Here is a 26,576-nt window from a genome sequence, read left to right on the forward strand (position 1 = left end):
GCATTGCTACTTACAAAGATGTCATTAAAATACCTAAAAGGCTTTCAAATCAAGTGACAGAACCAAAAGCATCCTACCTATAGTTTGTTTTGACACAGAATAAGGTGAGGTGAAATGGCAGACCCAGAGGTTTTGTCGCCTTGCCCACTTGTGGATATCACTTTAGCTCCTGTATTTAGAGATTTTGCTTTCTTAACAAGGAGCTCTCTCAGTGGCTCAGATTCATGACTGTTTCTATGCTTTGTTATTATCATCTTTGTCACACTCACAGTACCACTGGCCTACCCTGAGGCTCCATTTTGCTAAACACGGGAAGGGAAACATCAGCTATGTGAAGAACAACCCAAAATTTCCATCCATTTCATCACCACCAGGACCTCAGCCAACATTTTCACTCCACCAGTGGCTCTGCAGGCAGGCAGAATTGCTCACCCATAAGCATAGCAAATGGTGCATTTCCAGAGGCAGGGGTTCAGGCAGACGCGGCACTCGGAGCACACGCGGTGGCTGCAGCCATTGCACACGGCGCCTCTGTTCACCAGCAGCCCCAGAGACTTCTGGCAGCGAGCACAACACCTCTCCTGGTACTCATGCCTTGTGCTCTTTGCCCCCTTCCACCGAAGCTGCTGCAGCTGCTGCTTCATTTTCCTAATTCCACCGGTAAAAAGGAAAAAAAAAGAAAAAATTACAGAGGACAAAATCCTCATGGAAAGCACAAGTTAGCAATACCCTGGTTGTGCAGTACCATTTCTAGTGGGAGATATGCCCTCCAGTGTGACCTCTTTTGAGCACTGTTTGAAAAGCTGCACACATAGCACTTCTGCAGTGTGATCAGAACTGTGCATACTAACAGAGAAACAGTTTAGTATAAATGGGGTTTTGTTCATTCCAGGGCCATTTTCCACTCTGAAATAATTTTATGCAAGTGATTATGCATTTACCTCCAAAAACTGAGACTAGATGGTGCCCCCCTCCATTTATTTTTTTAAAACCATATTTATCCAAGAATTAAATATTCTACTGAGAAAAAAATAATCATAACAAATGCATCATCTGAAAGCTAAAAAACCAAACCAAAACAGCACACAGCCTAAAGTATCAAAACCTTTCCTTGTCATTAACTTTGCTTCCATTGCATGTACCAATTATCAAGATCTATGTTTTTAATTGATAGTAACATCATCAGTAGTTGAAAAGGATTTTCTAACCAATTCAGACTTTCTATATAGCCCTTCACATAATTACTATTGTTTTAATATTGTTTTATGCTTAATATGTCCCATTATCCTTATATAAATGTTTAGTGTAAGCAAAATTTAAATTTCCACATTTAAGGGACTAAAAATGTATATCTTACCCACACCAATACCTAGTTTTACAGGGGGATGCAATATCACAAAGCAGGATACAAGGTACTAGGAAATCCTGGTCCTGGCCAAGACATAAAACAAATAAAGTGCTGGAAAATTATCCTTTATCCTCACCCGCTGAGATACTGGCAGAGTGTGAAATTAGTAAATAAAATCCTTTCCTAACCAATGACACCTATTGACACAAGCACCATCCTCCAAGGCAGAGTGGTGTGCTCACTGCCTGTTGTGTGTGAGGAGGAGCAGTGATGGATTCAGCACAATGAGCAGGTATCCAATGATTCTAAACTCCAGTCTTGGCACAATCTAAGCTAAACAAGCCAGCCTAAGATCTGAACATGTTCCATGTTACCAAAACTACACATATGCATACATAGGAACGTGATGAGAATGCCATAAAGCCTTCACAGAAAAAATGCAGCCAGCAACTGAACTTTCTATGAAAGCTGGAAGTAAAATTCACCAAGTACATTATTCAGTGAACAGGATTTGCTGATCTTTAATGTAGAGTCAATAGAATGGCAAAAACAAGAGGCTCTGGATAACCTTAGATTTTTCCAGAGAATAAAAAGGCATTAGCTAACAAGAAGCTATAAGAGGAGTACATTTAGGACAACAAGTGGAATAAGAATAATTTAAAAGGAAAAAAACACAAAAAACAACAGAAAACAGGAATAGGGGAACAGCATTACCTTATTCTTTCCTCCTCCATTTTCCTCACCATCTGGTCACGGTATAGGACTTCCAGAACAGCCTCTCGTTCTAATTCCTTAAGGAAGTTCAGATTAAATTCACACGCCATTTTTGCCAAATTTCACTATTTCACTTGTTTCATAAACTCCTGTTTTATGGGCTCCACTACATCCAGAGTGCTGGTCTGGGTGTTTCCTAAATGCCTGTACTCCTACTTGATGAGTTTCACTGTGTCATACCCCTGAAAAGAAAAATAACTTTGTCTGTCTTCACATGGATCATCATTTAAGTGTCTCTGCTGCACAGGGAATATGAACAGTTATCAAGGACACAGCAGTCTTGACTTTCTCATATGTCCCTTAACTTCCTTTTCTTTTCTTTTTTCCACTGAAAGCAGTTCCAAAAAAGATGAGTGCTTGCAGCAATGCTCCAGATAGGGCTTGAACTGGCAACAGATAGAGGGACAATTTGTCAAGAGATAGTGTAAAGGAGTGGCAGAAATGGTTTGGGTTTCTTTATTTGCTCTTCTAGGTTTGGAGTTTCTGGGCCTAAGGGGAAAAAAACCAAAAAACCAAACATTATTTCTTCTCACCACTTCAAGACACTTCAAAAAATGTGAAGGACACATTTTATTATACTCAAACCTTTCATGCAGTAATTCAGACACAGGAGAGGTTTTAAGATAGTTCTGTTCTTCAGAGAGGCTCACCATATTGTCCATAGCACTCAGGCACCATATACCTCCATATTTTTGTACAGTCAACATAAAACAATCAATAAAAAAGCTTAAGTTAGTTTTGAATACAGGCCTACAGGTCTCATGACTGTCATACTGCCTGAGACAAAAATTTTGAGAAAAAAATGTCCTTTTATAATCTCATTTTGTTGAAAAGACATCACAAGACTAAGAGGAAAAAAGACCTCTAAGTCACTTCCATCAATTACCTGTGTCTGTTAAGTCCAGAGAAACAGTTTGATACCAAATAATGCTATTATCTTTGCTAATACACAGAGAGACTAAAATGTTAAGATATATACTATTTCCAGCTCAGTGTACTAATGATTTTGGTCCCAAATTGATAAAGTGCAAATATATGCAAGTATAAAGTTGAAACAGAATCAAAACTGTAGTTTGCATACAGTGACCTTCACTTTTGCAAAACTCCACTAAAATACAAAGTAATTTTAATATACTTTGCAGCAGAGTCAAGAAAGAACACAATTATTCAACCTAAACCAGCTTACACACCATATTCATTTTAGATATTACTGTCTAAGATTTAGTGCATATTACTAGAAATGTAAAGCAAGTCCACTTTTGGTACACCAATAATAAAAATGGGTATATGAAAACTGGTTTGTTTCAGACTTTATCTGAAGTATATACACAAGGTCAAGTTCTAGGCAGGTGTAGACACTGGGACAGAAGGGCAAAGTTTTCCCAAAGCAGTTACTGATGCTTCACTGATGGACCTCAGCTGAGAATCTGACCAACTTCTGCATTGCTGGATCATTATTTTCAAATACTAAGGTTTAAATTTAAAACAAACAGCTAAGCCACCAAAAGAACCCACTAAAACTTCAGCTATATAGTGAGAATGCATTTTTGTCAGTGCAGGGAATTTACATGCAGCTTGCCCCAATTAAGTTACTTAATTTTCCACTAGAAAAAGCAGAGGGTGAAAACATGGCTACATAAACAGGCTGCATTCCATTTGTCTATGAGGATTTTTTCATGAAACCCTTCAACAGACACCAAAAGGATAAACCATTTCACAGAAGCTTTTGTTCAAGAAAAAAAGAAAGATTGGTTTCCTGTGGAAACAAGAGAGACAGAGATAGGCATAGTCATGTTTTATTTCCTTACCAACTGCAATTTCACAGGAAATTACTCATTTGAAACATAAAAAGGCTGAGCAATTTTTTTTTTTTACACAATATAGGTCATTTTCAAAGGCCCCTGCATCCTTCACTTGCTTTCATCGTTTACCTTATGAATACCTCCTGAGATTAATGAGCATGTTTAAAACCATCAACTCCATTTAAGTCAGCATAACCTAAAGAGGAGTCAGTACAAACTCTGGTGTCTCTGCGCTACACAGGGCACCAAAACATCCATTGCAGGGAAAGCTACATTTGCCATAAACTTGTAAGATTTTGGGCGTATCCAGAACACCACCAGAAAATCCCAGTAAAGCAGCAATTAACTGCATGACAGAATACTAAGTGGATCCAATAAAACTCTGCTCTGGTGATCTTACAGAAAATACATTAATGTCTTATAGAGCTATTAAGAATGTGCCACAGTAAAATAGTTACAAAGAGCAACACCTGCAGTTAAGCAAGCACAGAAAGAGTTGCTATCTGATGTCTCCTTCAAATTCTTTAAAAAAATCTAGCTGAATGATGAGGTAGCTTTAAGAATAAATAAAGTATTATAAAAGTATTAAAAGTATTACAACCCCCAAAATGAGAGCTAATCCTTGGCCCCACAACAAACTTGAACTTGTAATTATTTCACAGAGGTGTTCAAACTGGACTGAAAAGTTCTCTACCATTGCGAAATAAGAACTTCTCTTACACCAAAGCTGTCTGCACTAGAGCAGTTTTTTGGCAGTAATAATGTGTTTTCAGTAATGACCCTCTTTGACAGGAAAAACCTCATAAACCTTCAGGGACGCCCTCCTTTCAAGTTCACCCATTGAATCCAGCTAGCTAGCTGCTTTGCACAGTCAGCTAACCTCAAAGCTGACCATCTCCTATATAAAACCAAAAGTAGCAGCAGCCTCTTTAGTAAATACCACAACACTTCTTCCTTCTCAGCACAATGTTCACAAAAAGATTCTGTTGAAACACTTCTTAAATTATATATTTATCATTATTTATCATTACATTTTGTATTTAAATGAATGCAGGGGCAGGCACCTTGCAGATGGATCAGTAACTTCTTGAAAATATCATAACAAATCCCAAAGCCATTGTAAGGGATAAGGGATGACGAATGGGGCTACCCTTTTCGAGAGAAATTCATGCGTGCACAGAGTACAACCTCAAAAAAACATGTTTTTTCCTATCAGGATAAAATAGCATGTAGTTCTGTCACTGAAGATCAAGGAAAAAGCATACCTTACACTAGATTAGGTTTGCAAAAACAGCTTCTTTCCTAAGATTTTAAACTGAAAAATGACTGGCTTAGCAAGATTTTCCTCAAAGTAATTTTACAAGTAATGTATTACTTGATCTCCTTTCAGATCCTTAAGCTTCAACAAAACAATGGCAATTAAATAATTATAAATTAACATATCTTCTAAAGTCATAGTCTTCATTTACTTAAGATAATGGGATAATTTTATCCATTAACCCAGAAGATGACTGTAACACATCAGTAGTGAGGAACAGATTAAGAAGGTTTAGAGTAAAACTAGTCCCAAAAGCTACTGCAATTTGTGGCCATTTTCTAGTCTGCTGAGACCAATCACATAAATTCATTCTTAGTTAAGAAAATTACAAGTGTTATTTGGTACTACCTAGCTGCAACAATTTAGTTTTTACATGCCTACATATACACATGAAAATTATTAAGTCCTTGATAATGCTTTACCAAAATTAAGACTCTAATATTAATAACTTCCCATCCCAGAATTCAGAGTAAAAATAAAACCAAATAATTAAACCCAACACAAACAACTACATTGCAGGTGTGGTTTTTCCATTAAACCTTCTCCAATTTGAAAAAAAACCCATGCCAGTAAACAAAAATGCATCCCCCTGTGCTATGTCATACAGAACAGAGTAAAATGATGTCCTTACCTCTTCAGCAACCATCAAAGAGAGACACCAGGAAGTAAACTTCTTTTAAAAGATGAGAAGCAGTCTTACTATTTAATTATCTCTCCTTAAGAAAACTGGGGGCTGTTCTCCACCCCCTTTCCTTCCTCTGTGCACCGAAACCACTGATGGGTGTTCAGAGGAGCACCCCAAAACAGCTGAAAGCAAATGCACTCAACAAAGAGCTCCAGTGTTACAACAGCTTTTGCCAGATCTCTGGTTTTGTTACCAGCAACAAGCAAAGATATTTGTTTTTCTAATAGTAAAAGGAGACTCGGCACAAGAGACTACAAGAGCTGACTGATACACCAAAATATGCTCAGTGTTCAAGCTATACACAGGAAGAGAAGTGGCTTTGAGTTATACATTTTTCTTTTTCACCGTAAATGTGAAAACGCTTCTAACCTCAATGTCTCCAGGACTTGCACAGAAAGCTTGATTTGTATCATAAGCAGTTCTTTCCTGAAAACAAAACAGTTTTCTTCTTAGGTCTATAATATAAAGCAATTAGCATAGATAAAAATTCAAGAGAAGTCAGTTTTTATGCATCTGCAAGAAGAAGAAAGTTATTTTACCTCACAACTGGAAATCTGATCTCAGGTAACAACTGAAAGTCAAAGCATTATTCAGATTGGACATCTTAAGTCTATCACAGAATCAAGTGTGAGTAATGAAGTTCAAAATTACATACCAATTATTTCTAAGCCTGGAGAAAAAAAAAAAAAAAGAAGTTATTCTTACAGCTCAAGCTCCTTTCTTGTTCCTGGCTCTATAAAACTGTGCATGTGATACAGAAGCCCTTCTTAACTGTTTCAGGTGTTTTAAGAGTTGTGATTTCTAGTCAAAATGAAACAAAGCACAGCAATTCTACACAAATGGCAAAGTTGAAGAGTCTGCATTTTTTTATAACCTCATCAAGCTAAATAGTTTCAAACATTTCCACCTGTGTATGTCAAGTTTAATTACCTTCTTCAACTGCATCATGGAAGAGAAAGCAGCTGTTAGTGGGGCATAGAGCTATGCGTGTACGCACCATATTTGGGTAATTTGAGCCTTAATTTTAGGCAAAACTTGAATTGAATGAGACGCCAAAAGCAACCTGAGGATTCTAACTACCCACAGTGACAGATTAACTGTATCCCAAATCCAGACTGTGGAATATTAGCCCTACTACCAGCTTCCCCCTAATATTTAATCAAAGCCTTAATTGCCACGTATTTAACTCATTGCATTTTTCCTTCTCACTCCTGGACCTGGAAAACTGCTGCAGTATTTTATACATGCTAAGAATATAACCGAATGTACAGTTGTTTATGCTGTATAAACATAAACAAGCACAGCTTTTTGTTCAAACAAGCACCACTTGTTCACTCTTCCCATAGTCCTCACGTTTTGTCTCTGTTTTTTGGAAGCAGCGAGCACAAGACTTGGAATGGGGCTGAGGATGTGCTCAGCACTCAGCCACACTCCCACTGCATCCCTCCGGAGCGAGCGGAGCTGCTGCTGCTTATAGGGGGACCACAGAGCCCCAAAGTGAAGTGGCTGGTCAGGGTCTCCTTTTTCAGGAAAAACAGGAGGCAGAGCCTGACAAAGGACTGGAGACAGGATCAAAACTGCTCAGTCAGCACACTCAGGAGCTGTAACTCCCTCTACCTTCTTGAAATACAATGCCCAAAACTGGACACGGTATTCCTTGTGCAGCCTTACTGCAGAGAGGGCAATAGGAATACTGCTTCCAGGCTCTATGTCCTCTTTTAAAATTTTTTCCCATATTTTTTAAAACAGCACCATATGAGAAATTGAGATAAATTGTACCTAAACACCTCCCTACTCCACATGTCTATGGAACAGCTACTGAGTGAGTTGAACCTGCACTTGTAGAGCTGGTTATTCCAGCCTCCATACAGCTCTTTGTATTTGTCCCCAGTAAGTTATTTCTTCCTCCATCCAGGCTATTCTGCAGTTCATCCAGGCCCCTCTGAGCCTGACCAGCCTCTCCCACTGCCCGGAGCAGCACTTAGGGACTGGGAGCATCACTGATTCGGGCAACCTGTAAACACCACACACCCACAACATCCAGGAACTGTGAGAAGGGTGCCCTTTAATTTCATTCTCCTGGTTCTTGCTGTGTCTGCTAAAAATCATGTGATCTGCTTAGAACTCTAAGAATTCAGGTATTCTTCTGTGGTGGGCTGACCCTGTCGAATGTCGGATACCCACCACAGCTGCCCTGTCATTTCCCTCCGGCTGGGCGCAGGGTGGAGGGGAATATAATTAAAAGACAGCGAGAGTTTTTCTACTTTTTAATTTTTTCAGTTTGTGACCTAGGCCTTCTTTATAAGCTGTTTCCAGAAACAAGAAGCAGATCCTCCTTTCCTCCTTGGGGAGCAGATGAGGATCACTCAGGGAAAGACTTCCCAGGGAAGGACCTCTCGGATGGCTGAACACGAATGCCAAGCTATCGGTACGAAAAGCACAGCGGCCCCCTTCCTCTCTCAGCCACAGGCTCTGGGACGTGTGACAGCACCACAGCCGCCCCGCCGAGCGCCATCTCCCGCCCGACTCCCGGCCGCTGTCGCTGTGGCAACGGCGCCATCTTGGCGGGCGCCGGGCAGAGCCCAGCGGCGGCGGGCGCTGGTGCGCAGGCGCAGTGCGGGCGGCGGCCGGCGAGGGGCGCAGCGACGCGGGGGCGGTGCCGGTGCCGGGGTCGGTGGCGGCGTGAGGGGTTCTGCCGGGAAGATGGACGAGTTCCAGGCGGCAGAGGAGGTACGGCATGGGGAGCAGGCGGAGCGCAGCTTCCCGTCTGGCGTCTCCTTTCAGGGCCAGCGGAGGGTCTCAGGCGCTGCCCGTCCGCCCCGGTTCCCACCCCTCGGCATCCCCCGCCGCCATCCCTGTCGCCCTCCCCCAGGGTGGAGCCGCGTGTCCCGGCACCGGCGGCAGACGGGCCCGGCCTTTGTTCTGCGGCCCCCGGGAGCAGTCCCTGTCCGGGTGTTCACTGGGCTCCTCCACTCCGGCTTCTACCCCTGCTGCTGCGGTCCCTCGGGGGAAAGGCGTGAGGGGTGTGGTGGCCTCGGGCTGGCCCCGCAGGAGCTGCCGAGCGCCGTGCTGGGAGGGCGGCCGGTGCTGTTTGGGCCGGGGCAGAACTCGAGCAGGCTGTTTCTGTGCGGAAACAGGAGTCCAACCTCTCGTGTGCGTGTTACGGGCACACTGATGGGGCTCATTCACAAGATACCGAGTGGGATAAATCAAGGGTCTCAATCTATTATCATGCCAAATGACCCCCCGATGTCCCCCCGCTAAGGAGGAAGCAGCCCGTGCTGCTTTTGCAGAGGGACAGTGTCACTGAGCTGCTGCACTATCAAACAGCCGCGGTGTGACACAATAGCGAAGCAGCGAGAGGGGCGAGGTGTGTCAGGCTTGTCCTGTTCTAAAAGCCTCGTCCAGGGCCTGGCCTGTGTTACAGTCACAGACTGGGTTTTTTTTCAATATATAATTAACATACTTGAACATAATTCTTACAGCTATTTTCAAAAAGGTCTCCAGAATTATTATAGGCTGTAGTACTGCTCTGCAGTTTGCATGTGTTGCTTGGGAGCACCCTTTTTAAACAAGGTGTTGGAAACATTGGCTGCTTGCTTTGTGCCAGGGAGGTAGGGCAGGGAAACTGCAAAGTAACCGATTCTTTCCTCATTTTTTAATACAAAATTTTTTATGTCATCTTATTAAAAGATGACATAAGGAAATATTTTATTATTAAAATTTTCTTATTAAAAGATGACATAATTATAAAACGGGTAGTGTTGTGTTATTTCATAGTCCAGTTACAGCACATATATCCCAAATCTGGATATCAGAAATTTATGTTCATTTTTGTCATTCCAAGAAAGGAAGATGGTTGAAAAGTGACATCAGCCCTAGAAGTGAATTCTCAGATCTCTCTATTGTTTCAGTACAAATTAGATTTCAGAATACCTTTGAGAACTTGGGTTGGATTTAAGTAATTTTACTTTGGTGTGAACCATGTTTGTACTCACTCTGGCATTCCTAAGCAGATTTTGTGAAGAAGAAAACTGTATGTGGTTTATCATCTTGCTTGACAGCAGTCTTCATGTCTGCCAGCATAGCATGTCTGCCATGCATATTCTTAAGCTCTGTGGGAGAGAGTGTTTTTTGATAATTGTAGCTCTTACTTGGTTAAATACACTGGTGCACCTGTAAAATGCAGTATACCATGAAAATAAATGAGGCGTGTTCAAATTAAATGCAAGTCAAGAAGCTGAAAATAAAAAACAATTTGCCACAGCACATAAAAGCTTTTTCAAATGTTGAATTGTACTTCTAGATGGGTACAGAAAAGGAGTTGCCCAGCTTGTCTCCCAGGGTGTGCTGTTCCTTCTGTCGTGGGGAATGACCAACTTCTCTCATCTTTCTGAATATCATGTGTCATTGAAGCTGGCTAGACTGGTGTAACTGCATCCTGAATTACAGTGTTGTTTGTTTCTGTCAGCTGGGGAAGCTGACTGACCTCCCAGTGAAAATCCGTCAACAGTTGGATGGATTATGTTCATTTTTACATTCTCACTGGGTCCTCTGGAATCAATCAGTTTGGCTTCAGTGCTGTTCTTTAGTGCTGGTTTGTGAGGTGAGCTGTGAGACACCAGCAGTGGCAGGGTGGGCTGTGAGCACGGGGTCCCCCCAGTCACTGCTCCCTGGCCCTGGGAGTGGCTGCTTGTTCTCCCCCTGACACGGAGGCAGCAGGAGCAGAGGGAATAAAACAAGAGCACACAAACCACTAACCCTACGTGTAAATGGGTGGTAGTCTGAAGATCAGTCAAATGCTGGGGCCTTCACTGTCTGATTCCACGTGCTTAATCTCTGCTCCCTGAAGGCTGAGGGTGCAGTGAGCTACATTTCCCCTTTGGTTTCCAAGGAGCAGCTTTCCTACCCTAGGCTGAGCCTGTCAGGACAGTTTTTCCTTCAGCTCTGAACTGAGATCCTGCCCACATCGGTGCCCTGGAGATGTCGGTTCCATTTAGCTGCCAGCTGAGGTTCCTCTGTGAGCCCACTGTGATGTGCAGACATTAATTACTGCTTTGGAGAAAGGGGAATAGATGTGAACACAAGTGCCATAGTTGTTATTTTCAAATGTCTCCAAGTTAAAATTTGAAAGCTTTCTTTACTCAAAAGGCCAGCCAATATCAGTTCATCTCTTACTTTTCATTACTTTTCTAAGAACTTGACTGGGCTGAAGGAGCTAGAGTACATATATATGCAAATAAAGGCAGACTTGGTATCTTTTGACTTGCCAGAAATCTGACAGGGATAAATTAAACTTCTAGTGCATGTTCTTAACAGAGCTCAAACATCATAAACAGAAGAATGTGTCCCCTCATTATATAAAATTCTTCTTTCTCTTTTGTAGGCTGCCTTTCTTGTTGATGAAGTCAGCAGCATCATTAAAGAGGTAATTTAAACATTTTCACTTTTTTGGTGTGGAAATTTGATATGTTGTATGATGTGTACTAAAAGGCATTCAGTAAAATGTGATAACTGATATATAATAGATTTCTGGATAGGTTGCTGTCAAAGTGCAGGTAACTGTGGATTTAACCGGTGTATGGACCTCAGTGGAAATGATACCAAGCTTTAGCTGTGATATATGTTACAAATCCAAGAGACATTTAAAGTAATTTCATACACTCCTCTCTGGTTGCAGTGCACTCCTATTAGAATTTCTAGGGGGATGTCTTATGTTAAACACTGTAGAAATAGATTTTATGTTTTAGTAAAATAGAGGAGTTTTTTGTAGACTGTCTGCATATGCGTGTTACTGTGTTCTTTCAAGATGCTTTTCTCCAAAGTGAATTGTTTGTTTGGAATGATTGAACAATTCTTGTTGCTAAGAAACATGAATTTTCTGTCTAGAAAATTTCTAGCAGGATTTGAAATTCCTCTTGTAGACTAGTGCAGTCTTTTTGTTGTTGTGAAATAACTATTTTGGTCAAACTCTGTAAATTGAATACACATGCTTTAATACATACTCCTGTCTCTTCTGAATTCAGTTTATGGTTATTTTTGAAATAATCTCTGTGATGAAAAAATGTGCCAATGAAAAACATGTAGGTATAGTGTACTTTTATTTATATCTTAAAAGGGGAACTATCCTCATAAGTAAAATGGATTATTTGGCTGGAGGCTTATGCTCTGTTAGTAACCAGCAACTATATGGGTCTTCTGTTTTAGTCTGGGGGTTTGTTTCCCAAAAATGATTCTGCTCTAAAACTGGAATTAATTTCCATAGAAGAATATGTGTGAATGAACTGTGCCTTTTTAAATTCTCTTCAGGACTGTTTAAATGTAGGGTTTTTTTCATAACTATGGCTGTGGGACTTCACAAATAATATTAAATATCACAAAATGAACAGAGTGTGGGATCTATGATGACTTCTCCTATGCCTGGCTCAGACTCTGACCTGCATGTATTAAATAATTGAAAACACTTCCAAGAGCCAGTGTGGAGCAGCAGTATTTGTGATTTTTCTGTGGATATGGGTCCATGTTGGGAAGGGTCAATGTGTGCCTGGCAGTTGACAGCGGTGCAGCTCCCTCACCTGCTTGTCCCCCGCAGGCCATAGAGGGCGCTATCGGCGGCAACGCCTACCAGCACAGCAAAGTGAACCAGTGGACAACGAGCGTGGTGGAACAAACCCTGAGCCAGCTCACAAAGCTGGGGAAGCCCTTCAAGTACATCGGTGAGCTCGGCTTCCCTTTTCTCTGAAAGCTGGCACAGTCACATGCACATGTAGGCAGGGGTGGGGGAAGATCTTAGGAAGAGCCTTGTCTGTAAACTGCTCACAAGCATGCATGTTTGCTTGTGTATGTGTGTGCTGAGCTGAGCAAAAATGGAGCTAAATGTAATTAATGTGTGTGAGAAATTAATCAAAACTTCTCTACTCTACTTCACTAACAGTAACCTGTGTGATTATGCAAAAGAATGGTGCTGGGCTACATACAGCAAGCTCTTGCTTCTGGGACAACTCCAGTGATGGTGAGGAAAACAACTGTTGGATTTTCCAACTAGCAGCTTAATGCCAGTCTCTTTAAGACTAGGCAGCACACTTCCCCCCCACCCCAAGTGTGTAGTTTTGGAGTAATAGCATACTGTTGGGTACTTTTTCCATTTGGCTGTGATGGTAACTGGGCTGTATATGAAATGCTTAGCTGTTGTGAAAGGTTTGTTATTAAGATTCTGAAAGGAAACAAGTATAAAAATGCATATAGGGGCATGCATGTAATCACTTCAACTTCCTTCTGTTTCTGAAACCCTTATTTTTGTATTTGCAGGAACCTGCACTGTGAGATGGGAGAATAAGACCATGTACTGTATTGTCAGTGCCTTTGGACTTGCATTATAATTGCCTTGTTCATTCTTCTCTTTTCTATTCCAGCACTTGATTCCATCTCCACTCAAACTGTGAATACCTGAAATTGTTTTTAAGGCATTTTTTTAGTAACTTTTCTTCAAAGGTAGAAATTTGAAAACATGCTGTTACCTGTTTTATGTTTGTACCTAGTACCATACAAGTGTTTTCTATACTTTTTTATCACTTAAAATCTTCTCTTCAAGGTGCTAATACTGAAATCTGCTGCAGTATAAACACTTTCTCTACATTTCTTTTCTTAGACCAATATAAATGAGACACTGACTTTCAACTTTGTACTTTTGGTTAGCATTAAATTATTGAAATTCATAACCATTGGTGTGATTCATTTAAACTTAGATCTTTTGTTATTGGGGGAAAAGGTTTCAGTTTTTTCAATTCTCTTCAAGATAGTCAAGGTAAATACTGCAGTGCAAAGCACTTTCATAATTTTGCCAAAGTCACGACAAATTTGCAAGAAAATTAGATTATGTTTATCAAAAAGTAACTTGGCATTTTTGGGACCTGTTTAATCTTTTTGTATGGTATTTAGAGCATGGAACAAGAACTACCTTCATTGAACAAAGACAGGTAAGAAATTTTTTCCCATTCTGGAAGTGCTCAGCAAGCTGTACCTGGGTAATCATTCACTTCTGCAGTCAGTTACATGTGTTAAGTAGGTCTTGAACAGACTTGCTACAGGCCCTGTCAATTTTGCTGATAGTGAGGGTGATGAGTTCTGGTAGCTGATGAAATGTGATCCTTTCTGAAAGGGGAAAAAGCTGCCTTGAGGTGATGTGACTAAATGACATGTAAGTAAGTCTTCTTCCTTCTAGAGTAAAGTTGCAGAAGAATAACAAGTAAATAAGTGTTCAGCATAGGCTTGGGTAATGTTTTGTCAGCTAATTAAAGAAATGGGAGCATACTATGAACTTCAGAAAACCTGTACCAACAGCTGTGCTGCTTCTGCAAGCAGTAGCTCACTGCTAATGAAGCTGAAAGAGTTACAGAGCCATGTGGGAGAGCATCTCTGGGCTGGAGTCAGTTTGAGCAATCTGTGATTTGCTTCTTTGTAGGAAGCCCTGTCTAATGAGTTCAGAATCTGGCTCTCAGCTAGAGCTGTTCAAGAGAGAGATGGTTGCTAATACAGCAGTGATTCCACAGTCTGGAGAGATGTAATACTACAAATTCAAATGGCAGGAGAGGATTTGTTTGCCATAGTGTTATGTGCTCTGTGCTAACTCTGCTCAGTGTAGTCAGACTGTGGAAAGCCCTGTGCTAGGCAAGGTTTTGACTCTTCCTCCCAATCCATATCTGCTGTCAGAAGAACAAAACAGGCGTATGTATCAGCAGCTTGGTGTATGAGACATCTAATAGAGCTGTAAGGCTTCTGTATTTCTGCTGACATTCCATTCTGCTGACAGCTCTGTAAAAGCATCTCCTTCATGACAAGCCACTTCATTCTGTTCACATATGTCTAGTGAGTGCTACAGGCTGTACACAGTGTGTATGTATATACCTTAGCCTGAGGAGCACATCCCTTACATTGCTGTAAGAGAGCTTTAGTACAGATCCAGTCTTCAGTCAGAAATGATACAACACCTGTAAAAAGAAAATATTAAAAGCAGATAGAATAACATGCCTAAAACAGTCATCAGGGTCAGAGAGAAACTTGTTATGAAAAGCATAAATCTTTGCTCTCTTGAGTTGCTAAGGATGTTTTTCATCTGGATGCTTAGATACTTTTTCTCCTTTCCATCATGCCAGAATGATGCTGGCAGTGTAGTACCTACTGAACTATTTCTTTACACTTAAAAGAAACAGTTTTGTGCACTTTGAGTTTTTATTTGCTTCTTGGTCATCCAGACGTTCCTTGTCCTTTGTTCATGTTAAGAATAGCAAATCCCTTGAGCTTTTGGTGCTTTTTGGTTCATGCATATGCTGAGCTGCAAAAAAACCCCAACAAATGTTTGAGATGCCTGTCAGTGTAAAGGCTGCATGGGAGGAGAAACCCCTGTTGCATTAAAACAGGAGATGCATTACAGAAAGGCAGATACAGTTTTATAGATGGTTTTAAATGTGAGCAATAATCAGTACTTCCAATGTAAGTTCTAGGATACAGGAAGGGGGTTAGAGGCTGTGGATTTTTGGGTGTTGGTTTCCACTCCCATGATTCAAACAGTGCTCTTCTTTAAAATTGCATGTTTTGGTGTTCTGCAGTAACTGATTTTTAAATTTTCATTTCCTTAGTTTTAAGCACTTTTCCCAGCCAAAGTAAAGCATTTGGGTGATAAGCTGGCAGAGTCCTGGCTCTAGGTAATTAATTTGCCTTAAAAAAAATAAACCCAAACTGTGAATGGAGCATTCAAGGTAATTACACAGTCAGTCTCTGCAGTCACTTGCTTATTGCCGTGGCTCTTCATATGATTACAGCTACAGAAATGGGGGGCATGGCAGTGCCAGTCTGCAGGGGAGGAGGAGGAGGAAGGGGGAAGCCTTTTACTGTTGCTGCCACAGAGGAGTCTGACCTGTGGTAACTAAAACCTAAGGAAATGGCTCCAGGATAAACTGCTGCTGCTAAAAGAGCACTGCCCTCTCTGATACTACAGCCAGGAGTAAGCTGCATATCCATTTACACAGGGAAGTTTGTGGCCATTTTGTTCAGCACAGATTTCAGTCTCCCCTCGAGTTGATACAAGAAATGCAAACAGCATTACCCCAAATAGCAGGTGATGTGCTATGAGCAGATTTCTGGAAGACAGAGCTGTAAGAAGTTGATGAATACATCAGCATCTTCACTCTCTAAACCTGTTTTTTATGACTGCTATTAACATCCACCAGGAGAATTCTCACTGCCAGCATGGCCACAGCAGGCTTTGCAAAGCCACTGTGAAGCCATTTGAAAATGCTCGGTCCCTTATGTAACCTGGCTGGTGTATTAAAAAAACTTAGCAACCTGTCCTTCCACCTTCAACTCTGGACAAGGTAATAAACTGCCCCCCCAAAAAAAAACAATACAAAACATCTGCAATAACACAGCTTCTTGGATCCCATCATTATGCAATTAACCAAGCTTAAATATGCATTAAAATGCATATAAACTTAAAATATGTATAAGGCATGAAAACAGTTTATGAGAAGGAAACTAAAATTCAGTAGAAGGAAAATAAACCTAGGATACAATATAAAGATATAAAACTTTATTATGAACATATTTAACAATGATTATGCACATAAAGTCTTCCAAGAAACTTCCTTGAAGTAAAATATTCCGCTTTCCTTCATATTCCACATTAGCATGAAGTTTTACAACATAAATGGATAATTTGCTGTTATTAGCACAACTTACAGATACACAGAATATTTAACATGTCCTCATGCACACTTTCTCAAAGCAGCATTTAATTACAGCTTCTCATTAAACAGAGCATTTATCTTACACATTTTTATACCATTTTGGTATACAATTTTTCCGTATTTTCATTTTACATATTTACAAACTCCTAAAAAAAGTTTTACAGTAATGCAGAAGTTATTACTGGCATAAGCAAAAGGAAATGGGTGGGGAAATCAGGTGACTATGGATGAAATGTTTGGCTCAGAGAAAGACTACAGATTGAAGTCTTTCCTAGCTGGAACTGTTCTCCCCAGTACTGGTACCACAGATCCAATGCACAAGCTGTTGCTCACTGGTGTTAAGCCCTGGCTGCCTCTTGGCCACTCCTAGGAAAGTTTCCACCAATTTCAACACCAACTGTATTTGTAAAGCAAATACTACAGAAAGTAGTTGGTATGACTGGCTTGCACTCAATTATTGATTTCTTAGAAGTCCCTTGTAATCACTGTGTAGGTGGAAGTCTTGCAGTAATTAATGGATGATGTCTCCCTTAGAGCCAGGATCACTGTGTGCTGTGGGGCCTTCCTGTGTATATTTCTTGTTTTGTACAGCTGCAGTAGTGATGCAAATAACTACTTTAGCAGTAATAAAAGGAAAGCCAGGCTAGCTTCTTAAAAAGAGTTCTTCTGTTTGACCCTTAGATTTCAATACTTTACTCAGAAGGTGAATTTATGCCACCTACTCCCAAGCTGTTTACAACCCATATTGGAATATTCTTCAAATACTGTCTGGTGTCCAATCATGGAAATAAGAGGAGTCTTGCTAGCAAAATCAGTTCCTCATCTGCTTCACTGCTTTTGGCATCTTACTGTATATTAAATTTGATGCAACAATGATTCAACCAAGCTACCATAACACTGTAGCACTTCCAAAACAGAAAGCTATTTTGCATGGCAAACACTGCTTAAATATAATCTCTAAAAATGATCACAGAAATTATTTTCTACTATTTTCATAGTGAGATACTTCAAGTACACATTTCCCAATCTTAGTTTTTCTATTTCTACTTTGAATATAGTGATGTAGTGAAGTGAAACAAAACAGCAGGAGAAATGGGTTGAAAACAGCTTAAAAAAATAATCTCCAAGTTAGATTAAAATATGTTTTTAGTTAATGAAATCTCAAGGCATAACACTATTTGAGTTAACTGTAACAACCAGTGCAGACTGAGAAGAAACACTGGTGTACTTTGCACATTGGTCAAGAATTAAAAAATATCAGAGGAAAAATATCTGAGTATATAAGAATCATGTAAATATCAGTTTTTGAAAACCTACTTCCTGTACTCACTGTTACTCCAATGGAACTTGAAAGGATTTGGCTTATGTAAACAATGCCAAATTGGTTGCCAAGTCTGATTCTGCACATTCAAATAGGGAGAGTTATCTCAAAAACAGTAAAAATGAGAATGGACTCTACAATTTTAGGATTCAGAGCATCTCCCATACCCTTTCAAAACAGGCTTAAAAGAAGTGCTGAAGGTACCTTTTACTTTCTGGAAAGAAAACCACCACTAACTTGAATTACTTCTTTAGTGTTTTCCTAAATGTTCTTCTAAAGTAATACCGACTAAGAAGGTAAAGGGAAAAACCTGCCCTTCCTCCCCAGCAATTTCCTTGCTTTAGCCATACAGCAGTGCTTTGGCTTCCAACAAAGAAATGATCCCTGGCACAAAAAGGTTTTAATTTCAGGTACTCCCCAAAAATTTCACAGCTCCATATAATTTTAGATAGTTTTCCCTCTCTCTCTCACACGCACAGTCTCAGGACACATCTTTAGCAGAGCACTGATTTAATCTGAACTATTCTATGACAGCAAGGGCACAACCACATGAAGCTGGAGCTCCTTTGGTCCTCTCTGAGTGAGTTGCTGCCTTATGCAGCCTCCCCTTCATGATCCTGAACAGCCACCAGAAGGTCACTGCAGTGGGCACGGTCTAGAGCAGTTGTTGCATTAAAGCAGAACAAATCTCCTTTTTCCCCAGTGTGACTCAGCAAGTCTAGCAGGACTTCATTGCACTATTCTGCTTAAACTGCTTTAATGATGAACACAATTCCCTAGTGCAACCCAGCACCATAATGCAGTAGATTAACAGTGCTTTTGGGAATCTTCTAAAGCAGCGGGGCATGAGAAATTTACAAGAGTAAATCTCTATTGTGAGTACATGAAAAAAGGAGATACTTTTAGAAACTCAAGTATCTGAAAACAAAAGTAGTTACAAACAAACATCTTAAATAAAGAACCAAACAATGGTGTAAAACCAACTTCTAAATAGAGAAGCAGCAGCATTGTACAAGGAATATTTAATTCCCATACAACTTTGTTCCAGCACAGACTGGAATACAGATAATCACAACATGTGCTAGTAAGAGTTCCCATCATACAGGTGGCGACTGGTATGACAAAGCAGCTGAACTGTGCACAGAACATGCTCACAAGCTGACTCTGAGGCACGTTCAATACATGAGCAACTACAACTGTTCCTAGCATGTAGAGTAACTATCTAGAAATACAACTTAAGGGAAAACTGATTCAGGAAAAAAAAACTCTAAAAATGAAATGTTTGGAAATTTGAAACTGTAATTCCTTAGAAAACTTTCATACTCTATTCTCTGCAAGTAACAATCTCCTCCAGCATACAGGAAGACCAGTAAAAAGCCAGTACTGGCTTCCCTCTGAGATTTGTTGTGGCTGAAATAATTCATTCCATTGGAAAGGGCTGTTTAAAAAAACCAACACAGACACTTCTGCTGTGGCAGTAAAGCATGTCATGAAACACATAATTATACAAATAATTTTGCACCACTGAGATTATTTTGGCTCAGCTCACTACAACTTGCCTATTTGCCCCTATCTTCTACTTATAGATCTGGTAAACTTACTGAAATGTATTTTTAAAATGGCCTTAAGTCTATATCACCTATTTGAAGGAAGAATAGAAAACTTGTGTCTTCTTGCACTGATTAAAAAAACCCAAGACACTGAATTCACTGCCTCCAGCTCAAAAGGCTAAGGTAGAAAATTGAAAGGGAAATGAGGCACTTCATACCACGGCGGACAGTATACAAAACAGCTAATGCAAAATGCAACAGATGGATGGCAGTAGGCTGTACATCATCCTAAAGAGAAAAAACAACAACAACAAAAAAGAAAAACAACAACAACAAAAAAACCAAGCAAACCAAAACCGAGCAGCAAGGAAGCAATTTGAAACTCAGTATACAATCTGTGAGACTTTAAAACAGAAACAGATGAAGATTTTAGTCCACAGACATCTTGCTATTAGGCATTTTATAAGACATATACAAATTTTGGTTTCTTCAGTTTTCACCACAACCATTTCCATCATTTGTTTTCTCAGTTTTATCCTTGTAAACAGAAATAGAAGCAGAATGTCCTTCCTGGGAGTTGGGGTTCAGGTGACAGCAAACTGTAGGAACCCAAAGAAGTTGTCCACCTAGGAAAACTTCAGAACTGGCTGTACTCCAGATGCACAAGTCTGTCTGCACTGAAATCAGTCAATCAATCACTGTCAGACTCTTCTTTATACTTGGCTCTAATAGCTTGGCCATTCTGAAGAGGCATCTCTTCATAGTCACTCCTGTGAAACAGACACGTGTTGTAACTTCTGAACATGGTGTTCAGATAGGAAGTTGAAAATAAAGAGGAAAGTTCTAAACTACATTGAGGCATAAAACTGTTACTTGGGTAAGAAGCTGGTATCTGTTTTTCTTCCTTGTGGGAGCTATGAACAGCACATGATTTTCCTCCAGAGGATGATGCACAGTAAAAGTTATTCCAGTGAAAGCCATTTTTCACACAGAACAGCAAGAAGCAAGCTGGCACTACCACTACTCATCTAACTAACCAAAGGCAAGCTATCCCAGCATGAACTTGTTCAGGTTACTGCAGTGTTGGTCCCATCCTCACTGTTCCAGCCACTTCAACGTCTTTGGTAAGAGGTGAAAACATCACGGGTGTATTTCAGTGTCAACACAGGACACCTGATTGGGATGGGTCTCAAGTGCTACTGTAATTCTCATATCACATAAAATCATCCAAGTCAAGGAAGTTTTGCTAGACTTGATTATTCTTCATTCAGCAAGTGCTGGAGACTTAAAAAGCACCACTCTCCTTGCCTGAGCATTTACCTATGAGATGGCTCTTTGCTAATTCCATCTGACTCCTGCAGTCCTTCCCAATGTAAAAAGGAAGCCCTTTCCCTTCACAGCTCTTACTGCATTCACTCCATGAGCTACCAGCATCATAATACCTTCTTACCTGTTTGTTTCAGTGCCATGGCAATCCCTTTTAGAAACCAAGAAAAAGAAAAAAACATGCATTCTCATTGTATTTCTGTTTCAGAAAAGGCTATACTTCTATTCTTTAGGCAGAAAACTTCAATAACAAACCCTTCACTTAATTAATATGTAAAAGAATATTACAAAAATAACACACCAGAAGTAATTCTCCACAGGTATTTTTTAATCTTACCCATAAATCACATCGTCATCTGAATCATTCAGCATAGAAAAAGCAGGATTGTCTTTCAACTGTGATTCTGAAAAACACAAATAAGGGTTAATTTAGTGTGTTAAATAAACATGACTGTAGTGCTAACTCAACACTGTAGCAACAGACACAACAACTTCCAAGGCAGTCACAACCACAGTTCAACAAAACTACATCAAACAGGAATTCTCTCCTTTAAATTCACTACCCTTCAGCCACATAATTGTAGTGCTCTTAAGGGTTAAAGAGATAACATAATTATCTCATTTTTAGATAAATATTCTCTATGTTGTCTGTTCATTTCCTCCCCTGTGCAATTTCCGATGTCATATTTCAACCTGCACATAAATTGATTATTCTTAATCAAAATTTCATATGCATTTAAAAAGCACAGACCTCTTGATTAATTTCTAAGCTAAAAATACAGTAGACCAAAGCTGGAATCCCTTGACTGCAAGTCAGTGATTATCCAGTTATTCTCTATCCTTGAAAGAGATGAAGGAACAACTTGCAGCTTTATGGTGAGATGAAAAGAAGCACACACCTTCCAATTGCTATTTATGACAAGTCCCTCTAGCTTAAGAGCTTAATTTCTTGCATAATCTGTGCTGCTTAGCTGCAGTTCATAGTTATATGCAAGTAAAATTCGATCTAGCAATTTGCCATAGCAACTTTTTCCTGGCATTTTACCTTCTGCTGTCCACAAACAAATAGTTCTGCAACCCAGCAGAAGGGGTGCTTTATCTTTGGGTGCTTTATCTGCATCCAGTCAGTTCTTTTTCCATTCTGGATGGAAAAATAGCATTTTCTGGAACAGTTTTGTCCATCTCAACTCTAAATTAGAGAAAGAACAAGCTCCACTATTTAGTGCCTTCCCCCTGCATGCTCTCAGCATACACAATACGACTGGACAGGTTGCTAGACAATCTCAGGCCTCCTTTCCCATGAAAGGTTGGGCCACATCATCTTTCCAGGTCTCTTCCAACCTGGGCTCTTTCTGTCGTTCTGTACCTTGAACAGAATGCTTAAAGCAGAGAATATACTCAGCAAAAATATTTATTTAATGATCTTTATCTTTTGGTGAGGGAAATGCTTTATAATCATCATGTAAGTCAGACTGTATCCTTTATATCACAATGCAAAACCAGAATTGCCACTGACTCAATCCTTTGTCCCTCCTTACATGGGCCCTGTGCAGCCCTCCCCATAGCAAGTTCTCCAAAATTTCTCCTGTATTAGAGATCAGTTTCACTCCTACTTTTCCAACAGCACTTGGATTTCACAGTCCAGTTCGCCAGCATGCATGTATTAATTTTTGTTAGAACAAAGTACAAATGAAGTGATGTTGTTCCTTAAGGGCTCTCTGTGAGTCACCTCAAAGGTTGGTGCATCACATGCAAACATCATAGTGACCGTAAACTTGAGCTAAGTGCACAAGAATTCAAGCCCAGCTAATCAGCTGATTACATTTTATGTGTTACTTCATATTTCCAACACTATTTGCTCAGGAGCAGTGAGTGCAGCTTCTGCTTATGTTAACTCACAGCAAACCAGAACAGTAATGAGACAACCAGAATCCAAAGGCATTGCACAGCATCTGCTAATATGGCAGCTCTTGTCATGCAGGCTGCCAGACAATGGCTCACACTTACCATATAGTGCATTCTTCGAGGGGGAATACACAAAGGCTAATGTGTAGAGATAAAAGTTCAATAACCCATAAAATGATAAGAATTCTGCTGGTACTAAGTGTTAAGGATATTGCTCAATATAGTTCCATACATATTAACTTTGGAAACAAGACCCAACCCATACACAGGCTGTTTCAATGGAAAGAATGTTTACCTTACTCTAGTTTGTGAGCATGAGTGGCGAAATAAAACTGCATGTTTTAAATTCAATAACAACTAATGTACTCAACCTATCTCAAGGTAAAGCTCCCATTGAAAACAAAGCTTTAACACAAGTAACATTTGGGGTGGCACAGTCTGCTCTTGAGCAGTGGAGTGTATGGTCAATCAAATAGTTCTGCTTGAATGCTGAAAGAAAGCAGAGTAAGTTGGGTGTTCAGGTGGGTTTAGTTTGGTTTATTTTTCAAAAAGTTCTTCCTTGGCACACTGATGAAGAAGGGAACTACATTTGGATACAAGTCTGAAGATGGTTCCTTGCCGTTGTTTTAGGTGAATACTAAAGGTTTTATATATTGTTTTCTCCTACCTCCCAATTCATATCTAAGCTAATCAGCAATCAGAGCAGCTGCAGTCATACAGAGCAAGTATCTCATGGTTCAGGGCCAGGAATACAGGTCACAGTCCTGCTGGCAACAGACACCAGAAACAGTCCTTCCCAAGCCACCTGAATTCTCTGTTGTGACCTGTATCACATGTAGACTTGGACCAATACACAAATGTATTTTCACTGACATCAAAACTATTAATTTCTCATATTTTAATATGCTCCATGACAACTGGTAAGTATAGAGCAAACAACTGAGGCAGCAAACACAGCCAAATCTGACATAGTATCTCATTAAAATTAGTTAGATATGCATAAGGTATGCATATCTAAGACTTCATTCCTCTTGGAGAGTATCACGAGCAGTTGTGATGCATGTCATGTGGACACACTAGACTGAGACAACTTTTACAAGAGCCATGGCAAAATGCTGACAGGAAATCCTAAACAAAACAGACTCAACTACAAGAGTCCACCTAGAAGTCAAAGGTCTCAGTCCTAGGTACATAATTTTAAAGCACCTTCTGCATGAAAACAGATTAACATTCCTACTTGAGCACTATCACAACACAAGGATATAGTTCTGATAATGAGTTGACAGCTCAGCAACAAAGTTGTCCTGTAGAACTTGTGCTCCAAAGCGTAGGTAGAGTATAACAATGCTGTGGGGAAAAAAATAAAGCATATAGGTACTGTGTCCTTAGGCTGCAAAATTGAAATAGTAGGTTTATAGAAAAGTATACCAGAGAGTAATTATGTTAACATGCAGATCACTTCTTTTAAGATACATTTGTTTAGCTAGTTCTAAATTAAGAATGATTCCTTTGTGATTAACAGTTAGCATTCAGCTGAGAAAAGCAGAAATCCTCAGATTTCATCCACTACAGACAATCCAATAGTCAACAGCTATTTGAAATAACAGCTTGGTGTAGGGAAAACAGATATTAACAGTAATGTAAGAAATTAACAGTAAACTTCTGCTTTGACTAAGTGAAGCCTACAAAGCTCCAGAAGAGCTCTGCCAAGTGAACTTCTAAATCTTGTGCACTGCCATGGTAATCAAAATAATATAAACTTAGCTCAAAATCCTCAGAAGGGTTAAAAAATTAAGAAATTATGGCCATCACATAATATTAAAAGGCATTCTTCAGTTTCATTAACTAACTTATTACAACAAACTGTATTCAAAACCCTGAAAAAAAGGTTAAAAAAGTGAGTACTGACAAATGTACTTTGAAAAGCCTTACCTAATAACAAGCACTACAAAGGTTAATGCAGTCAAGAATTTTAACCTGAGATCTGAAAAAGATTGAGAAAAGTTGTTATCAGGGAATTTACACCTATATCTAGGAGAAGCAAGCCTGTTTGGGAAGAATCAGAAGAAGTATTCCTTACCAACATAAGGCATGTTTCGGAGTTCTGAGCATGCCCTCACTATCAGGAACAAAAGGTAGAGAATGTATGTGGTTGCCACCACAAGGAAGAAGATTTTCATTCCCTATAAGGAAAGTGTTAGGCTTTATTATTTAATAAGACTTCATCTATTCCTTCTTCTGTCAACAGAAATAATTAGTTCCCAAAAGCACAACACAGAATGGTACATTTATTCAGGGAAAGTAGGTTCATGAAACAAGGATGGTGATACATTCAGGGAGGTTTTTGGGGAATGTAAAGAAAGGATGCTTAATAAAAACCAGGATTTTGTTAACTGAGTTCAGTGTTGGCTGAATCTCAATAATTCTCTAAAAACACAGCTCCCAAGAACAATACAAGGACCCATGTACATCAAATCTCCCTTTACAACAATAAAGTCTGAAATGTACTAGGGATGGAAACCTTGGCGGGAGTTAAGATGTACAAAACTGAACAATAGACTAAAAATTTTTTCTTTCAATTTTAGTCTCCAGATTTGCAAGACAATTTACTTTTCTCAATGGGACTGATATCAATATGGTGTATGCATGATTTAAAGCAAAAACTAAAGTATTCTAGTCAGAATAAGACTGTCTGACCAGCATTTTCTGTTTTTTAAACTGTGTTATACATTTTTATAAAAGAACAGGCCTGTATCTCCTCATATTGCCTAAGTGTACCTGACAATTGGACAGCAAGAAGTAATTTTTGACTTACCTGGAAATTACCTGTGTCAACCCTGTATTGATATGTAGGGTCATGTACTTCATTCACGCTAGAAAAGATTCAAAATTAAAAAGTGGTATTAAAAATGCACAATTCCAAAGTTAAAAAGACATGCTGACCAAGAACCAACTCACAAAGAAAAGGTTTAAGGTTACTATGTACAGCTTATAACAAAAAGGTTTGGCTGTGTAAGTTGGTACAATGCCATTAATTCTAATGGAGTCATGACAATACCATATACAGCAAACTAAATTTGAAGAAATATGGAGGATTTAAATTTGGATCATGTCTAATCTCCCCACTTGTTTTTTAGAAAATGTGTAGCACGTAAATTCCTACAAGCCTTCAGGATTTCTACAAGTCTTCATGATTCAGTGTCTACATTTTACCCTTAGAAAATTGTGGCATGAGGCCTTCCTTCATAGCAATTTTACTAATAGCATGAGCATTTCCTGCAACTGCACTGCTTTCAGTAATGCACAACGGCAAGGAGAAGGTTAGAAGGTATCTTTCTTCTGAGAGATAAAATAAGGGACAAACACCTGAAACTAAAACAGTATAAAACTACAAATGTACTAAAATGGATGAAGTTTTCTGGGTGGGGAAGAGTGACACCTTTAACACAACAAACTGGAAAAAAGGGAGAACCACTAAACCAAGCAAAATAATAGAGTTCTGAGCAAAGACAGCACAGCTTCACTAAGCCATGTCAGTACCAGTTGTGCAGGTTTAATAGCCAAGAAAGTCTGGTCAAACTATGTCATAATTAGCCACAGAGAAACTGTTGCTTCAGCTACTCAATTAGCTACAAATGCTAATTGAGCCATACCACTAGAGTGATTCTTGTAGGGAGCCATAACATACTGACAAAGTAGAATGATTTCTACATCACACTCAGATTTATGAAATTATTTACTACTAGGTTGTCCTAGTAGTAGGAGAACTGTTTTCAAATCAGTCACAATTTGCAGAACAGAAAGA

General features: G+C 39.6%; 3 protein-coding genes across 8 annotated transcripts in view; 1 reads left to right on the forward strand and 2 right to left on the reverse strand.

Annotated features, from left to right (window-relative positions):
* The window catches only part of SYTL3 (synaptotagmin like 3), a 34,570-nt gene extending 27,818 nt beyond the window's left edge, over positions 1 to 6,752 (reverse strand). For 2 of the 5 annotated variants that reach the window (XM_058802100.1, XM_058802095.1), the window contains exons 1-4: positions 6,633 to 6,752; positions 6,297 to 6,353; positions 2,063 to 2,611; positions 433 to 648 (exon numbers count right to left, since the gene is read on the reverse strand). In XM_058802100.1, the coding sequence (XP_058658083.1) occupies positions 433 to 648; positions 2,063 to 2,172 (326 nt within the window). In that variant the 5' untranslated portion in view covers positions 2,173 to 2,611; positions 6,297 to 6,353; positions 6,633 to 6,752. Of the gene's footprint in view, positions 1 to 432; positions 649 to 2,062; positions 2,612 to 5,873; positions 6,085 to 6,296; positions 6,354 to 6,466; positions 6,542 to 6,632 lie in introns of those variants that run through there. The other 3 variants (XM_058802097.1, XM_058802099.1, XM_058802098.1) reach the window with 3 other exon arrangements.
* A 1,802-nt stretch (positions 6,753 to 8,554) lies between these two features.
* DYNLT1 (dynein light chain Tctex-type 1) lies at positions 8,555 to 13,617 on the forward strand. Its single transcript, XM_058802303.1, has 5 exons — positions 8,555 to 8,657; positions 11,314 to 11,355; positions 12,520 to 12,643; positions 12,862 to 12,939; positions 13,236 to 13,617. The coding sequence occupies exons 1-5, from the start codon at positions 8,631 to 8,633 to the stop codon at positions 13,304 to 13,306; spliced, it is 342 nt and encodes a 113-aa protein (XP_058658286.1). The 5' UTR covers positions 8,555 to 8,630; the 3' UTR covers positions 13,307 to 13,617.
* Positions 13,618 to 16,565: 2,948 nt separating this feature from the next.
* The window catches only part of TMEM181 (transmembrane protein 181), a 33,675-nt gene continuing 23,664 nt past the window's right edge, over positions 16,566 to 26,576 (reverse strand). For both annotated transcript variants that reach the window (XM_058801097.1, XM_058801098.1), the window contains exons 11-17: positions 25,587 to 25,644; positions 24,852 to 24,954; positions 24,704 to 24,755; positions 24,036 to 24,118; positions 22,874 to 22,963; positions 21,204 to 21,270; positions 16,566 to 20,310 (exon numbers count right to left, since the gene is read on the reverse strand). In XM_058801097.1, the coding sequence (XP_058657080.1) occupies positions 20,232 to 20,310; positions 21,204 to 21,270; positions 22,874 to 22,963; positions 24,036 to 24,118; positions 24,704 to 24,755; positions 24,852 to 24,954; positions 25,587 to 25,644 (532 nt within the window). In that variant the 3' untranslated portion in view covers positions 16,566 to 20,231. The remainder of the gene's footprint in view (positions 20,311 to 21,203; positions 21,271 to 22,873; positions 22,964 to 24,035; positions 24,119 to 24,703; positions 24,756 to 24,851; positions 24,955 to 25,586; positions 25,645 to 26,576) is intronic.

This window comes from Ammospiza caudacuta, chromosome 3 (genome assembly GCF_027887145.1).
Source record: "Ammospiza caudacuta isolate bAmmCau1 chromosome 3, bAmmCau1.pri, whole genome shotgun sequence".
Classification (NCBI taxonomy): domain Eukaryota; kingdom Metazoa; phylum Chordata; class Aves; order Passeriformes; family Passerellidae; genus Ammospiza; species Ammospiza caudacuta.

What these genes read in the sequence shown, in the direction of transcription:
- DYNLT1 (XM_058802303.1), top strand. Translation starts at nt 8,631, where the DNA reads ATGGACGAGTTCCAGGCGGCAGAGGAG. An exon ending in TCAGCAGCATCATTAAAGAG is followed by an intron (nt 11,356 to 12,519) that starts GTAATTTAAACA and finishes TGTCCCCCGCAG; the next exon opens with GCCATAGAGGGCGCTATCGG. An exon ending in CTGGGACAACTCCAGTGATG is followed by an intron (nt 12,940 to 13,235) that starts GTGAGGAAAACA and finishes TTGTATTTGCAG; the next exon opens with GAACCTGCACTGTGAGATGG.